Below are 16,123 nucleotides of genomic sequence, written 5' to 3'. Positions count from 1 at the left end.
ACTTTCTCTATGCACAAGAATTCTAAAATTCGGTTTTAAAATAAACATCTCTCTCTTTCACTCACACACACACATACACATTAATATCTTATTGCTGTGGTTATTATGTGTGTGTATATATATATATATATATATATATATAAAGACACACATACACACACACACACACACACTCCTCATATTTTGAGAACGATTTTCATGAAGTTAATCCTGCGGTGGACATTGGAATTAGACACTGAGGGAAAATGGCTGTAACTTTTTTATTTTTTAATTTTGGCGATTTTCGTTTTCGATAATGTGTTCTACATGTCACGGTCATGCGATTCCCCCTAAAAAAAATTTTTGACCCCCCTCCCCCTTCCCCTTTTCATTTTTGACATTGTGTTCTACATGTCCAGGTCGTACGAATAGCCTTCTCGCAACTTAGATGTGAAAATGAACGGCTTACATTTATATTGAAACAGAAAAAGGATCACATGTGGAGTCCCCACCACGAAACTTGATATGCTAGAAATAACAGCTAAACGCGGACAATCCAAATTTTGCATTGGTCCAGATGGACTATATGTAATCTGAACCTTGCCCCCCCCCCTTATTATATTTTTTTTTACGAAATCCCACGTTTTAGACTATGGAGATTCCGATTCTGAAAAAAATTTTTTCCAAAATCTCAAATTCAAAATTTCGATTCCCTCCTCCCCGGTTTTTATATAGATCCACACCCGGTGAAAAAAGTGGGAAAAAAATAGTGTAGTAGTTGAAGTGCACCTTATATGAAATAAATATGAAGGAAAAAATGCACTTTGGCAAACGGGGTTAGGGTTAGGGTTAGGGTAAACCTAACCCTAACCCTAACCAGATTTGGCTGTTATTTCTAGCATGTAAATAGCCTGCTTGGTGGGGTGCGGGGAATTGAAATTTTTCAAACAATTACTAGAAAGGTAAAGGTAAAGGTTACAGTTTATTTTTTTGCTTTCGAATTTTGTTACAAGCTTTCTTTCTATTTTTTTTTATTTTGTATTGTTCGTTTTCGAATATATGTTCTCTGGTAAAAAGCGTGAAACTCGCAGTTCAACTTTCTGAGTAAATGCAAGATTTGGATTGTCCGCGTTTAGCTGTTATTTCTAGCATATCAAGTTTCGTGGTGGAGACTCCACATGTGATTCTTTTTCTGTTTCAATATAAATGTAAGCCGTTCAGTTTTACATCTAAGTTGCGAGAAGGCTATTCGTACGACCTGGACATGTAGAACACAATGTTAAAAATGAAAATCGCCCCCCCCCAATCACCCCCTCCCCGTGTGGGGGAGGAGGGGGGGTCCAAAATATTTTTTAGGGGGAATCGCATGACCGTGACATACAGAACACATTATCGAAAACGAAAATCGCCAAAATTAAAAAATAAAAAAGTTACAGCCATTTTCCCTCAGTGTCTAATTCCAATGTCCACCAATCCTGCTATTTAGCCCTAGGTCAACTATGAACAGGCTTTGTTGTTTTGGTCATCCCGTTTTTTTTTAAGGGTACGTTGGAGTACAATGCCTACTGTATTATTTCCTTATTTAAACTGTTAAGATGTGTGATCTAACAGATTGGCTACCATTTCTAGTAGGTCATACGACAACGTAGAAGTTCCTTTAGGTTGTTGCTGTTTAACTCTAGGTCAGTCCTTATTGAACAAACCAATCATGAAATGTTCAAGCATCTGAAATGTCTAATATTACATGATCCGATGTTATTTTGGATATTTTTTGGTTTTAAGATGTTTGAGGCAGTGATTCTCAAAGTGTGCGCCGCAACAAGTTTCTAGGGATTCTGCAGTTTTTAGAATATGGATTCTAATCATAGCTGCAAAACGTGTTTTGTTACCTACAGGTATGATTAATGAAACAAAATAAACACATTCTCGAATATATTTTTAACCTCACAACTTGGTTGTTTCTAAAGTTTCCATGCGAAGAATTCTGGTAATTTTTTTATCTGATCTCCAGTTCGACAGGATGTCCAAAAGATTGAGAACTACTGCGTTAGGATCTAATTTAAGGCAGTGTTTCCCAGCTTGAGGTTACAGAAAAATTTCGAAATTAGCTACAAGGACAGAGATTCAGTGAAAACACTAGTGGCTGTGTGGTAAATAGCTTGCTTACGAACCACATGGTTCTGGGTTCAGTTCCACTGCGTGGTACCTTGGGCAAGTGTCTTCTATTATCGCCTCGGGCTGACCAAAGCCTTGTGAGTGGATTTGGTAGACGGAAACTGAAAGAAGCCCGTTGTATAATATATATATATATATATATATATATATTTATATTATAAGGTTTTTAAACTTTTAAATTTTCATATTCAAAAGAGACAGAGACTTCAAATTCGATATATCGATTTATTCACCACTCTATGTTAACATTTCTGTGCCAAACTTATCCAGTGACTGGTCCATTGGATTTAGATATTTGGCACTATAATAACAAAGATGAAATCTAACGAGATTCTAAAGATTTAATAATAGTTATGTATGTGTTTTTTCGTGTTTTGTTCGAATGGTAACCACTCCTGAAGAAGTGCCAAATGTCTAAATCCAATGGACCAGTCACTGGATAAGTTTGGCACAGAAATGTTAACATAGAGTGGTGAATAAATCGATATATCGAATTTGAAGTCTCTGTCTCTTTGAATATGAAAATTTAAAAGTTTAAAAACCTTATAATATAAATATAAACTGTGAGAACGACCCTTAAGGAATCTAGTTAATGATCTCCTAAGGTAAGTTCTTATGCTATATTGGTAACGGTTGCTACATCCTCTGGGAAAATTATTATATATATATATATGTATGTATGTGTGTGTCTGTGTTTGACAACCGATGCTGGTGTGTTTACGTCCCCGTAACTTAGCGGTTCGGCAAAATAGACCGATAGAATAAGTACTAGGCTTACAAAGAATAAGTCCTGGGATCGATTTGCTCGACTAAAGGCGGTGTTCCAGCATGGCCGCAGTCAAAATGACTGAAACAAGTAAAAGAATATAGCTAGAGTGTGAGCTGTCCGGGAGTGATTTTTTTCCCACGAGAGTTCCGGATCCCAGTTATGAACTCATTTGCATACAGCCAATCAGAACTCAACTATCAAACTAATTTATGAGCACATAACAAGTGATGGACGATAAGATAAGGCCACTTGGGTAAGGAATGACCATGCTTCTTTTCTCTTTTATGAATGCTTGTTGCTCTGGTCCTTTTTTCCAACCATGGCTGCCTCTGCGTAGTTATGTTGTTGTTCACTTGGTAAAGCAGTAAAGGGAGAGGATTGCTAGCACATCACCCTCTACCCACATTTTTCCCATCCATATCTTCCCCATATGGGTCCCTAACAAAATCCAATAATAAGTATAGATGCAAATCTAATTACTTGTCTCCTAAAATCAGGCATAACTTGGCGCTCGGTCAACTTACAACACCGTTCTTCATCTTGAGTTTACTTGGTGGAGTGTGTTAACTTGACAACAAGGTCAAGGTGAGCTCTGATTGGCTGTCTGCAAATGAGTTCATTACTGGGGTCCGGAACTCTCGTGGGAAACAATTTCGCTACCCGGGGCGGCCCTTCTGTTTGCCACCCCGGACTCCACAAAAAACACATATTACCTATAGCAGACCCAAAAGTACTGCCCCTACCTCTCCCCTCTTGCTATGCTAGTGAATGAAAGAGGTCACACAACTAACTCTGTTTCTTCCTAAAATTCTCTATTCCTATGTGTAACTCTTGAAAATTTACACACTTAAAAAAATACTAACACACAATGCATTTTCTCTAAGTTCCGTCATGATAGAAAAAAAAAAGATTAATTCGATACTTTGATAATAGTTGGCATTGTAAAGTCTTGTATGTTTTGTATGAATTAAAAACTATGTTACTGCTTTGAAGTTTATACATTCTGAGTGGAGGCGCAATAGCCCAGTAGTTAGGACAGAGGACTCGCGGTCGTGGGATTGCGGTTTCGATTCCCAGACCGTGGCTCCAGCAGGGGGTGGTGGCGAACCCTGCTGTACTCTTTTCACCACAACTTTCTCTCACTCTTTCTTTCTGTTTCTGTTGTACCTGTATTTCAAAAGGGCCAACTTTGTCACGCTGAATCTCCTTGAGAACTATGTTAAGGATACACATGTCTGTGGAGTGCTTAGCCACTTGCACGTTAATTTCACAAGCAGGCTGTTCCGTTGATTGGATCAACTGGAACCCTCGTCGTCGTAACCGTGTCCTCCTACCCCACATTAACTTTGTTTCTTCATAACTTTCTCCATTCATCCATTTTTGCTGCCCATTGTTCCTGGGAGGGTTGTGGGGTTAGAGCCCTCAGGCACTGTCTTAAAAGAGTCCTATCAGAAACAACCATCATTGCAGTTTCCAGCTAGATCCCTAAGTGAAACCGAGACTGGATATTATTCAACCATCTCGCTCTTGGAAAATCCTCGTTTTTCACTTCAACCGAAAGAGTCGAATACCATTTTGCATTACTAGAAAGATAATAAATATCTAAGAAATTATCAGTCCCTATGCCACTTGTGTCACCTCCACAAACTATTTGCAAAGGTTACAGTTACCAGACTACTGAAACATCTCAACAACCGGCAACCAAATGAGCAAGCAGGTTTCGATAAGAAAAATAGTGCAATGGATCATATACTCACTCCAACAGCTTATACAATGAGCTAAAAAAAAAGCAGGCTGCCACTATGTATCGCTTTCATCAACTACGAAAAGGCTTCCAATTGCATCAAGATGAATGCAGTAAAAATGCAACGAGTCGAGGTACAATACAACAAACTGCTCAGAGACGCGAACTCCAGATGCACCACCAGTATCGCTTTGATGTCGCCACTCGTAAGAGTTCCAAATGAAAAGGACGTCAAACACGAAGATACCATCTCTCCAAAGCTCTTCTCTGCATGACTAGAAATGGTCAGTAACTGGATAGGTGAACCTCAATGGCGAGCAACTAACACTTCTGATTCGCAGATAACATCATACTCATGATATGTTTTGGAGAAATTGATTTGCCATAGATATCACAGTGAAATAATTTCTCTCCTGTACAAATACATTTGTGTACAATTACGATATAACTTACAGAGGATAGCTTACCATATCTCGCAGTGATATGGCTTCTGTCTTGTTTGAATGCATGTGTTTAGTTAAGTCGACATTTTAAGATAATGATTTACGTTGATATGGTTTCTTTTCTGCATGAATGTATTTGTCTGTAGGTAAGGAACTTATTGATTCACCACAGATATCGTACTGATAAAGCTTCTCTCTTGTATGACTACGTTAGGAATATCAGATATAGTGATATGTTTTTCGTTTCTCTTTGTATCATCAGGAAAATCTATTCTTTTCCATTGTATTTTAAATTTAGCATTTTTTACATATTAAGTTTTCTTTATTTTTCATCTCTCACTACAATAAACATATGTTTTTCTTATTTCCAATTTTATATTTTATTCCTTACAAATATTTCTTCTGCTACATTTCCATCAGCTGTGGTCTTTATTAAGATTTAAATAAGCTTATTAATCCAAGTTTAATTAGAATGCTTATTCATCTTGTACACACTCCAGACAATGAACTAGAGGCATTTTGGTATTAATTCTCAGTTCAGAGAAAATAGTTCTCACTAATTATACAAAAGACTTCTATACACAGGATTGTATTTGTTATGTGTAACATCTTTTAGTTTTAATTTAAAAGATGAAAATTATTGATTCATAAGATGTAAAAAATTTGACAATGTCATTTGACTTTCTGAAATAACAGAGTAACAGTATAAAATAACTAAAAATAGAGATTCAGCAATGAATATTTTATTATATTTCTTCAGTATTGATAAACCTATAAACTATTACCATTACTTGATCAGCATCCTACGTGTTGGTTCTTATTAATGACTGAAAAATATATTAATAAAATACAATGTTATGCTCTCATGCCAGCCACTTTACAAATCGGTTTCATACCGGAGTTACAATGACCCTGGCTATCATCAGAGAGGCTGAGAGAAATAGTATGTAGACCCAAACCTGAAATAGAGACAGGCTGCTCGTGCAGATGTAACACCGCATGTCCACTTAACGGCCATCGCAATACAGGAACCCTTGCATACGAAGCGGAAATGGTATCAAAGGATCCATATGAAATGATAGATGTGCAAAAAATGTGGGCATGACAAATGGTTCCTTAAAGATCACATTCAACAACCACAAGTTCTCGTAATTTAACATCTACGACAGGAAAAATGTTATATCTCTAACGAGGTATATGGACATTGAAGAGAAATGCTGCGCATTATGACATCAAGTGGAGGATGCTGGAAAAGTGTAAATATTACTTTAACAGCAGTAGGAGATGACTGAGAAAAGGATTGGTATCAATTCGGACATTGGGTATGTCACTGCATACATGTAGAAAACAAAACGCAACACGAGAAATTGCTTATAAAATATTTAGTTACATCAGCTTACGTACATTTCATTAACAGAGAATGATCAGTTTATATATAATGTAAATTACTTAATCAGAAGGCATTGTCAAATCCTCGGAGACCTTTATATGTAACATTAATAGATTATTGACAGACGTTGCCATCATAGAAGTAGCAACCAAATGTGTTAAATTAGTTGGAGAGGTAGTTTATATACAGTATTAGGTGCTTAAAACCTTTAGGCCTTATACCCCATATATAGTCTAATAGTGAGGTTGTTTTACATAATTTTTTGGCAGAATCGTTGATGTAATCGATTTTCCCCCTCCTCCGAAATTGCTGGCGTTGTGCCAAAATTTGAAACCCTTATATATCTACATATAATAACGAAAAATTATGTAAGACAACTTCACCAGCAGGGTACCATTTAAAACTATATCTTTGAATTTTAGACACCAAATAAAGAATGTTGGGAAAGCTGAGATTTGTAATAATTTGTCTATTTGTTTGTTCAACTAATTACACACTGATATAAAGGACAATTTCAACTCGAATGATGCTGGAATTGATTTCAATGGAGGATGGTTTTAAACAGGAGGATATACCTGCACCAACTTTGTTTTCCATCTACATAGCAGCAGTTACATTTTTTCATTATTTCAAAGACTGCAGACTCAACATCTTTATCCTCAATCATAATAGTTAAACCGAATCGTTCCAAAGCTAAATCAAAGACTTGTATAACTCTTATTTACAATTTGTTGTATGTCTGGTGGTTGTGATCTCGTGGCTCACTCGGAATAATATATTCAGAAAATAACTTTTTCTACCGAAAGCTAAGGTGAGACTTCACCTGCTCTAAGAGAAACCTAATTGGAATCAAATATACTTGTCCAAAGGAATGGGCTTGATGTAATGCATTTTGTGCATCTTAGCAGCTCTGCTTGTAGGTAAAGTCCCCAGGTTCGGAAATTAACTAAAGAAGGCTTCACTTGTGTTATGGGTTCTGGAGAAACGAGTCAGGTGAGTCAGAGATCTGAACTGTCCACTAAGCTTTGTATCTATGATGCTTGAATCATCACGACGTATTGATGATACGACAAAAATATTCTAGAGATTTCGCCAGAAATGTTGAATGCCCACATATTAAACGACAGTCGGAAACATTTTGGTGCTGAAAAAGGTTGAATGTCTTAGAAGGGAGATAATGGTTGGGAAGCAAGTTTCTCAATTGCACAGCCACGTCTGAGCCTACAAACGAGCGTCTCATAACACACACACAAACAGGCAGGTATGCTGGTAGGTAGGTTAATACTGACTGAACCTCACTGTACAAATAGGCCCTGAGGTTACAATTTCGCCTTTCCCAGCAGAAAAAGGCAGAGTTAAAAAAATTTTTTAAACGTGGGTGGGGACTACTATTAATTTTTATAATCAAATCAAGTTAGGAAACTTAACGTCATGGAAAAATCTCAGAAAAAAAACAATTTTAAGAATAGTATATATTTTGATAATGCTCTTCTCTCTCTCTCTATCTCTATCTATCTATCTATCTATCTCTCTTTCCCTCTTTCTTAATTTTTAATTTTTTTCAATTGTGCTCTCTGTTTCGTCTAATTTTCTAATTTAATTTTGTAAAACTATTGAGCATTATAAAAAAAAAAACACATTATAAGGGGCATAACTCTGAAGATATTTAGCGAAGGCAACTTTTGATTTGGTTTAACAGGAAAAAAATATATAATCCTATGGTTTCTTATAATCCAACTCAAGATTGGAAGCTAACTTACTTCTTAGTAATTTAAGAATTTGCACAAAATAGATAATATTTATAGAAAATAATGATAGTGTAGGAAGATATGTAACTCTAAAAGGTTGGGAGAATTTTAATTTTTTGTATTAATACTGGTAATTGATTATTGATTAAATGTGTAAATTATAATGTGTTAGTTGTCTATCACAAAGGTAATTATATATAACACAATATCTAAAAGGAAGGTGACATACGGGTCATGGTATGTGATGTTTTTAATTATGAAATTGCTATCTTCATTTCGGTTTTCCTTACCTATGGTCACGAATATTTGAAAAATGATCTCAAACTTCATTTCATCATCTTTAAAAGAACACAAAAGCAAAACAAAACAAAAAAAAGGGGGGGGGGCAAAATCCTTCGTACATTAGACAAAATGCTTAACAGTATTTCTTATGGTTCTTTATGATCTGAATTCGAATCCCACCGAAGTCAACTTTCGTTTTCATCCCTTTCAGGTTGATAAAATAAAGTACAGTAGACCCTCGCAGTACGAGTGTCCCATTGTACATGTAATTTGCTGTACGAGCCGAGACTCGTGCGAATTTTTGTCTGGAAGTGCGGGCGGAAATCCGCAGTTCGAGCACATAAATTGTCCCATCTTTTAAAGTAATTCAGTCAATAAAACCAGTTTACATATTTTTTTTGCGTTCTCTTTTTTAAAAAATTGTCAGTTTACTTGTAACTACACCTTTTCTGTTTTAAAACCTATAAAAAATTATTTTTGAGTGGTTTTTAGGGGCTGGAATGGATTAATTATATTTTAGTTAATTTCAATGGAGAAAATTGATTTGCAAAATGAGTAAATCGTGAGATGAGCTCGGTCATGAAACGAATTAAACTCGTACTGCGAGGTGTCACTGTACCAGACGTAATCTACTTGCCCCCTCCCCTCTAAAATTCTTGTCCTTGAACTCTACAACAGACCGGCATCCCATTAAGGGGTAATGTTGTGATCTCAGTCACTTATAAGCGAAGGAAACCAGGCAACTGGTCTTACGAGTCCTGTGGCTCGAAAAAAGGATAGAAAACAAAATCATCCGTGATGGGATTCGATCATAAAGATCAGGAGAATATAAGCTCGTATAACACATGACATTTTGTCCAGTGCTCTCCTGATTCTACCAATTCATATAATCTCATTATAATAAATATAAAAATAAAACTAGAAATAATCCAAAAAAGGGTTCTGTAATGTTTGAGAGTCCATTGTGTTTATCCCCCACCACCATACAATACTAGACAAGTGGTGTTGGTTTGTTTACATCTATGTGACTAAGTAATTAAGCTAAAGAAACAGAATAGGTCTCAAACTTCAAAAAATAGTTCCAGAAGCAATTTGTTCAACTAAGAATTCTTCAAGGTGATGCTCCAGCATGCCAACAGTCCAATGACTGAAACAAGTAAAAGATAAACGTGACAAGTAAAAAAAAAATTACCTTATAAATTTTATCTGAATAAATGACTTTATTTTCCCTGTTATACTTTTGCTGTGATATCCAAGTGAAATTCTTTCTTGGGCCATCATTATGACATTATTATGATGTCATCAGTGTTTATGACATCATGTCTTTTGCCACCAGAAAATTATTTGTCATAACTTTTAGTGTAGATGAAAACAGGTTTCAGAAATAAGCCTTATTACTATCAGTAGGTCTTATTACTTCAGTTTATTGTTTTGATGAGACTAAAACAAAGTACTATTTTCGATAATGGCAAGGCACTTAAGTTTGTCAAAAACACTTAAGCAACCTGTTTTTTTACCACCATTCCAGAGAGTAGCATTTGGACGACAGAATTTCACTGAAATCAAATATTATAAAGAAATGTACGCCATACATCGAAGTTTTGTGTTGAAAGGTAAACTTTAAAGCTGATAGTTTGCTTAATAACTGGGATTAAAAGCAGTTTTCCTCTTGATATTTTAGAATATAGGCTTTGTGGTTGAGATGTTTCCCTAACAAATGCAAAATCATGTGTTTTATTTCTGGACCAGACAAAACTTTGTGTTCTTCATTTCACATTGGTCCAGTCCACTCAGCTGTAAATAAGTAATCATGAGATGGACATTCAAGGGGAGTTCTGTGATCTTGGTCACTTATAAACCATGGAAACCAGGTAACTATGAGTCTTAGGACACAAGACTGTAATGTCCAGGGAGTGATGATGGTGTTGGTGGTGGTTGTGGTACTCTTTATATAAGTATAAACTATACCCAATATTAATATATATATATATATATATATATATATATATATATATGTATATACTTGGAAATGGATGCATGACGTTCAATCAAATAATAATATAAATAATATATATATATACACACACACATATATATATATATATATATATATACACACATGCATATATGGGTACAGGACGTCACCAACAGTAAACAACATGAAATACGAAAATAAATGAGTTCGATATGCAAACAACAAGAGAAACAAATGGAAAACAGGACAAGTAACATAAAGAACGACCCTTCATCAGTTGTCAGCTGTCTATCTACTCTTCATTTCAAGCACTGAACAACAAATGAGTCTTCGAAGACAGTTGCTCCCATAAGAACCAAAAATAAAATTGACTATTGATAGCCTGATAAATAAACTTCAGTTTTCATTTTATAAAAATATTTTTGTTTATTTCGTACAGCCAAATCAAAAATTGACAACAAGACACCCAATCCACATCGGAATCTGGCATTCAAGCTGGATGTATTAAAGGTATTTGAGGTTTAATTATATTCGCATAATCAATATAGTTATTTACTGTCATACATAATCGACTGACTCCCATTCATTCATTTCCTCAGACCATTATATCTGGGAGGGTCATTGGCGGTAGAGTCCTTGAAAGGGTTCTGTCATTACTCTTTATGGCTGGATTCCCAAGCATGGCCAACCGAGATTATGGATATTATTCAACCATCTCATTCTTAGTCTACCCCTAGGTTTCTTGCTTGTTGGCTTGGCTTGAAGAATGTGTCTTTCAACCCTTTCCTGCAACACTCTAATTACTGGAACTGTAACCTCTCGATGCAGAGAGCAGTGGTTTCACATGGAGCAATCCCCTAATATCCTCTTGATATTACTCCAGAGATCCTTTGGAAGAATCCCATTTCAGCCCCTTGACTGGAGTAAATACTCTTTACAAAATTCCAGTTCAATAAGTCTTGCTTCACTTCCTTTTTTTCTTTTAGAAAAAAATCCTAGAGTTCAGATTACAAGAATTTTGAATTATTTTAATTGTTATAATCAAAAAATATTTATGTTAAATTCTAATAATTTGCATAAATTTGTTATTTTTAGAGAGAAGGACAACATTACTTAGCAATTGAAAAAGCTAACCGCCAACTTTCAGACACATTAACCACCAAGAAAGCCGAAGTAGACTGCTGGAAGTCCGACTGGAATAGGTGGAAACAATGGTTAGTTATTGTTAACACTTCAATAATAATAATAATAGCAATAGTTGTTATATTGTTAGTGACAATATATCATGTGTGTGTATAACAATATATTACAGTGTCAAATATAATAGTATAACAATAAACAATGTAACAAGAGTTGGTTATCTTATTATAACCATTTGCACAATAACAATCCAATACTCTAGAACAGAAACAATAACGAGACTAACACTCTCTCAGTTCGACCTCAACTATCTACTGACTCGTCTTTTGTAAGACACATCCAGTCCACTGACATTCACATGCGAGTGAGTCAGTTCACTCCACAACATCTCCCCTTTTAAACTATACACTTCTCAGAGAGTGTGGGTGTACACATTTTGTTTTTTAATTTTTTGAACTCTGTTTGGAGTTCATCATCATCATTTAACGTCCGCTTTCCATGCTAGCATGGGTTGGATGATTCGCCAGTCCCCAGTCAAATAGTACAACCCATGCTAGCATGGAAAGCGGACGTTAAATGATGATGATGATCTCCACTTTAAAAAAAAAATTAACTCCAAACGGAGTTCAACCTTTTTTCCTCTTTGGGTCAACCATTAAAAGTTCTGGAAATTTCCTCTCCCTAGTACTGCTCCGAATGAGTGTGTCAGTTTTATTTGGTAATGGTACTTCAAACATAGTGTACATAAACTCCATCAGTTCTTCAATTCTTTTATTATTATCCTTGGTGTATTTTTTTCTCAAGTGGTTTGCATGTCTTTTGAAATCAAACCCTTGTCCATTTGCCTTTTTTACCATATAGATCATTTTTCCAATTCTATTACAAATAATACCCAATACCATCTTCCTATGATTGTTTTCCATATCTGTCATCATCATTATCATCATTTAATGTCCGCTTTCCATGCTAGTCTTAAAGATACAGTTTGGCAATGAAAGCCCTTACCAAAGTTGACCTATCGTTGTTCTATTTACATGAAGTTCACAGTGGTCCCTAAGTCTTGAGTTTTTTTTTTTTGTTTTTTTTTAGTACTGGTGGACAAAGAAATCGAGAAAGAAGACGTCAAGATATTATGTTTGATAACATTATTTTATGGAAACACATAAGTGAACAAAAGTCACAGTATGATTATTTATGCAAAGAACGAAAAAAATTACTGGTAAATATTTTATTAGGTTTTGCAAGTTATCCGCCATTAATAATCTTCCATCATCATCATTTTCCATGTTTGTGTGGGTCAGACGGAATTTGTTGAGGCAAATTTTATACGGCCAGGTGCCTTTCCTGTCACCAACCCTCATCTGTTTCCGAGTAAGCTAATGCTTCCCCATGACCAATCATGTTTCCATGGAAGATTGGAAATGAAGGACACTGCTTGCATCCTGGTGACATTTGTGTACAACTATCACATGAAGTCAAAGCCAGGAAACAGTAACACACACACATGCACTCAAACATACACATATACCTACACACACACTACATAGTGATTGTTCCATCTTCACAAACAGTCTCTCTGGGTTGTTGTCTGAGAGGTCATGGATAGAATGTCCGAAATGCCGTTGCCAACAAGGAATCGCACACAAGTTATACCACTGTGCTATAAAATCTTTGATCATAGATTTGCTTCTCCAAGACTGGCCTGAAGTTAAACAAAAGCAATGAGAGTGCTGCCAAAATATAGTAAGAGACTAAATTCTTTAGTATTACATAATCAAGAAAGTTCTTGTGGACGCAAAAACACAGTCTACAGGGTGTTTTTGCGTTATATATACATTATATATACAATGATTAAATTATATATCTATGTCTTTATTGTCCACAGGGGGCTAAACATAGAGGGGACAAACAAGAACAGACAAATAGGATTAAGTCGATTACATCGACTCCAGTGCATAGCGGGTTCTTATTTAACCTACCCTGAAAGGATGAAAGGCAAAGTTGACCTCGGCGGAATTTAAACTCAAAACGTAATGGCTGACAAAATACCACTAAGCATTTCGCCCTGCGTGCTAACGTTTCTGCCAGCTTTGTGTTGTTACGCAAGTAGAAAAATTGTTTTACTTGAAACTGGTCCAAGATGCAAAAAAGATTAGGAATCATTGACTTAGATCATAGAAGTGTAGATTAAAACAAATGAAAACATTTCTTCTTATTAATAATGCCCTTACGTAGATTTGATATACAAATATAATCTTCGATTGAATTCTACTTCAACTATCAACTATTAGTGAAGTGTGGGAGATAACTCTGTTCATTCTAACTTAACAGTTGTCACCATATTACATCTATCCTCATTTATCACTGATTCATTCACCACTGATCCAGGATAACATGGTACAATCAATTGTGAATTATGTTATGCTTATAGAAATTGATCTGTGATAACACTGGTCAGCAGTCAGTCAAAGATTCTGCTTGTTATATTTTTCAGCAATTTTTTTTTTTATTATTTACTGATCATATGTTATTAAATTTTACCCTACATATTCCAACCATGAAATAATATTATGAGAATTTAAAAACTATCTGGAGGAGTTATTTTGGTAAGTTAGGGGTACAATTTGGGGTCTCAGAAAGAAACCTATTCTCCCATATATTCTATCATTCATTTATCACTGATTCATTTAGCAGTTCTTTTTCGGTTTTCTTTGGCATTTTTTTTTAAATCAGTCACTCATGATGTGAATAGATGTATTAAAAATAAGGAAGGTCAAATACTACTAAAAGTGTGGAAGTTGTCTCCATTACTTGCTAAAAAAAAAACAAAACAAAACAAAACCAGTCAATGACTAGATTTGCTTATTTTACTCACTGCCTAATTATTTCCGATAAACATTTCCATGATCTCTATATTGATTACATTAATACTGTCACTCATTGATTTTTATGCAGATATCACTGAAGTATTTTTTATCAGTAAATAAATTATTTAAATATTCTTATCTCAGCAAAAACGCATGTTGCCTGCGATAAAACCAAAGAAACCAGTTCAGTTACAGCTCACAAAACGATCTCCAAAACAGACACCTCAAGCAGAACCAAAGTTACCATCACTTCCAACAGACCCAACAAAACTAGTAGAAAGTATCCCTCCACCTCCTCAAGTAGGAAGTATTCCCCCACCTCCTCAGGCAGAACCAACAGTCACAGAAACTCAGCCAACCTCACAAGCAGCAGTAACAGAAGAAAATGTACCCCCACCTCAAACAGAACCAACACAACCAGAGGAAAATAAACCATTACCACAAGCAGAAACTGCAGAAAATTTACCCCCACCAGCAGAATCATAAGAATAAATCAGTTTGTGGATATTTACTTCCATTTGCTTTTTTTTAAAGCATAGATTGCATTGAATGAACTATATGGAATTTCTACTTACACTTTTTCTATAGATCAAGCAGGGTCATTTCTCCGATGGAAGTAGAATCCTGTTTGTTTTCCTGCTTACTAAAACTTCAAGATCCTTTGATTCAAGGTTTTTCTTGCACACTTGGAATTTCTTTTCTAGTTCTACTACAGATTCAGCTACAAAAACAAGGTCATCAGCATACAGCAGATCCAAAGGGCAACTTGTCTTAAACTGCTCTGGAGAATTATGATAAAAAGGTGGGGACTGAAAATTGAGCCCTGGTGAACTCCTACTTGCATGCTAAATTCATCACTGTACTAGTTGCTCTGGCTTTATTGACAGCAGCTCTGTACATCTTTTGTATGGTTCTCACTAGACATTCATCATGTATAGGCCTATGTCTTTTCTTTCTACCTTAAATGAATTTATGGCTGAAAAGTAAGTATACTTTTATCACGGTGGTGCACCAGCATGATCGCAGCCACTTGGCTGAAATGCATAAATAAATAAATAAAAATACCTTTGAAATACTACACTTAGTTCTGATTTTCAGTTGAAGCCATTTCTGATACTCTGTGGTTGAGAAGTTTGCTTTTCAACCATGTGGTCTCAGGTTCAGTCCCACTGCATAGTACTTTGGGTAAGTGTCTTCTACTATAGTTCCGAGCTGATCAAAATCTTGAGTGAGTTTGGTAGGCAGAAACTGGAAGAAGCATGTCACATTCACATGTGTGTTTGTATTCCTATTTAGACATAAAGGTTGAAAATAAGTAGCATTGACATACAAGTGAAATTGTCTGTTTCCAATCTTCCATGAAAAACGTGTCCAGCCATGGGAAAATATTACCTTGCTTGGAAACATGTGAAGGTTGGTGACAAAAACGGACATCTGGCAGTAGAAAATCTGCCTCAACAATTTCCATCTGATCCTTGCAAGCATGGAAAAGTGTACATTAAATAATGATGACTTCACTAAATGTTAAGCAGATGCCTCTACATGACAAAACACATGCAGCATGTGTTTATCCTTAAAAATTGCTCACAGATGACAAAAAACATTATGTAA

The 16,123-nt window shown here is 35.6% G+C and overlaps 2 protein-coding genes across 2 annotated transcripts in view; one reads left to right on the top strand and one right to left on the bottom strand.

The window, feature by feature from the left end:
- Positions 1 to 9,813, bottom strand: part of LOC106872801 (uncharacterized) — a 45,424-nt gene extending 35,611 nt beyond the window's left edge. Inside the window, exon 1 of the mRNA XM_014919915.3 lies at positions 9,723 to 9,813. The gene's annotated coding sequence lies outside the window, so the exon portion shown is untranslated. The remainder of the gene's footprint in view (positions 1 to 9,722) is intronic.
- A 50-nt stretch (positions 9,814 to 9,863) lies between these two features.
- On the top strand, positions 9,864 to 15,588 carry LOC106872803 (uncharacterized). Its single transcript, XM_014919917.3, has 5 exons — positions 9,864 to 10,143; positions 10,945 to 11,015; positions 11,601 to 11,719; positions 12,735 to 12,864; positions 14,657 to 15,588. The coding sequence occupies exons 1-5, from the start codon at positions 9,996 to 9,998 to the stop codon at positions 14,996 to 14,998; spliced, it is 810 nt and encodes a 269-aa protein (XP_014775403.1). The 5' UTR covers positions 9,864 to 9,995; the 3' UTR covers positions 14,999 to 15,588.
- Positions 15,589 to 16,123: the final 535 nt, after the last annotated feature.

The sequence above is a fragment of the Octopus bimaculoides genome, chromosome 7 (assembly GCF_046866305.1).
Source record: "Octopus bimaculoides isolate indiv1 chromosome 7, ASM4686630v1, whole genome shotgun sequence".
NCBI classification, from domain to species: Eukaryota; Metazoa; Mollusca; class Cephalopoda; order Octopoda; family Octopodidae; genus Octopus; species Octopus bimaculoides.
This window is presented reverse-complemented; position numbering and strand designations above follow the sequence as displayed.

What these genes read in the sequence shown, in the direction of transcription:
- LOC106872803 (XM_014919917.3), top strand. Translation starts at nt 9,996, where the DNA reads ATGGCAAGGCACTTAAGTTTGTCAAAAACACTTAAGCAACCTGTTTTT. An exon ending in TGGAATAGGTGGAAACAATG is followed by an intron (nt 11,720 to 12,734) that starts GTTAGTTATTGT and finishes GTTTTTTTTTAG; the next exon opens with TACTGGTGGACAAAGAAATC. An exon ending in AAGAACGAAAAAAATTACTG is followed by an intron (nt 12,865 to 14,656) that starts GTAAATATTTTA and finishes TTCTTATCTCAG; the next exon opens with CAAAAACGCATGTTGCCTGC.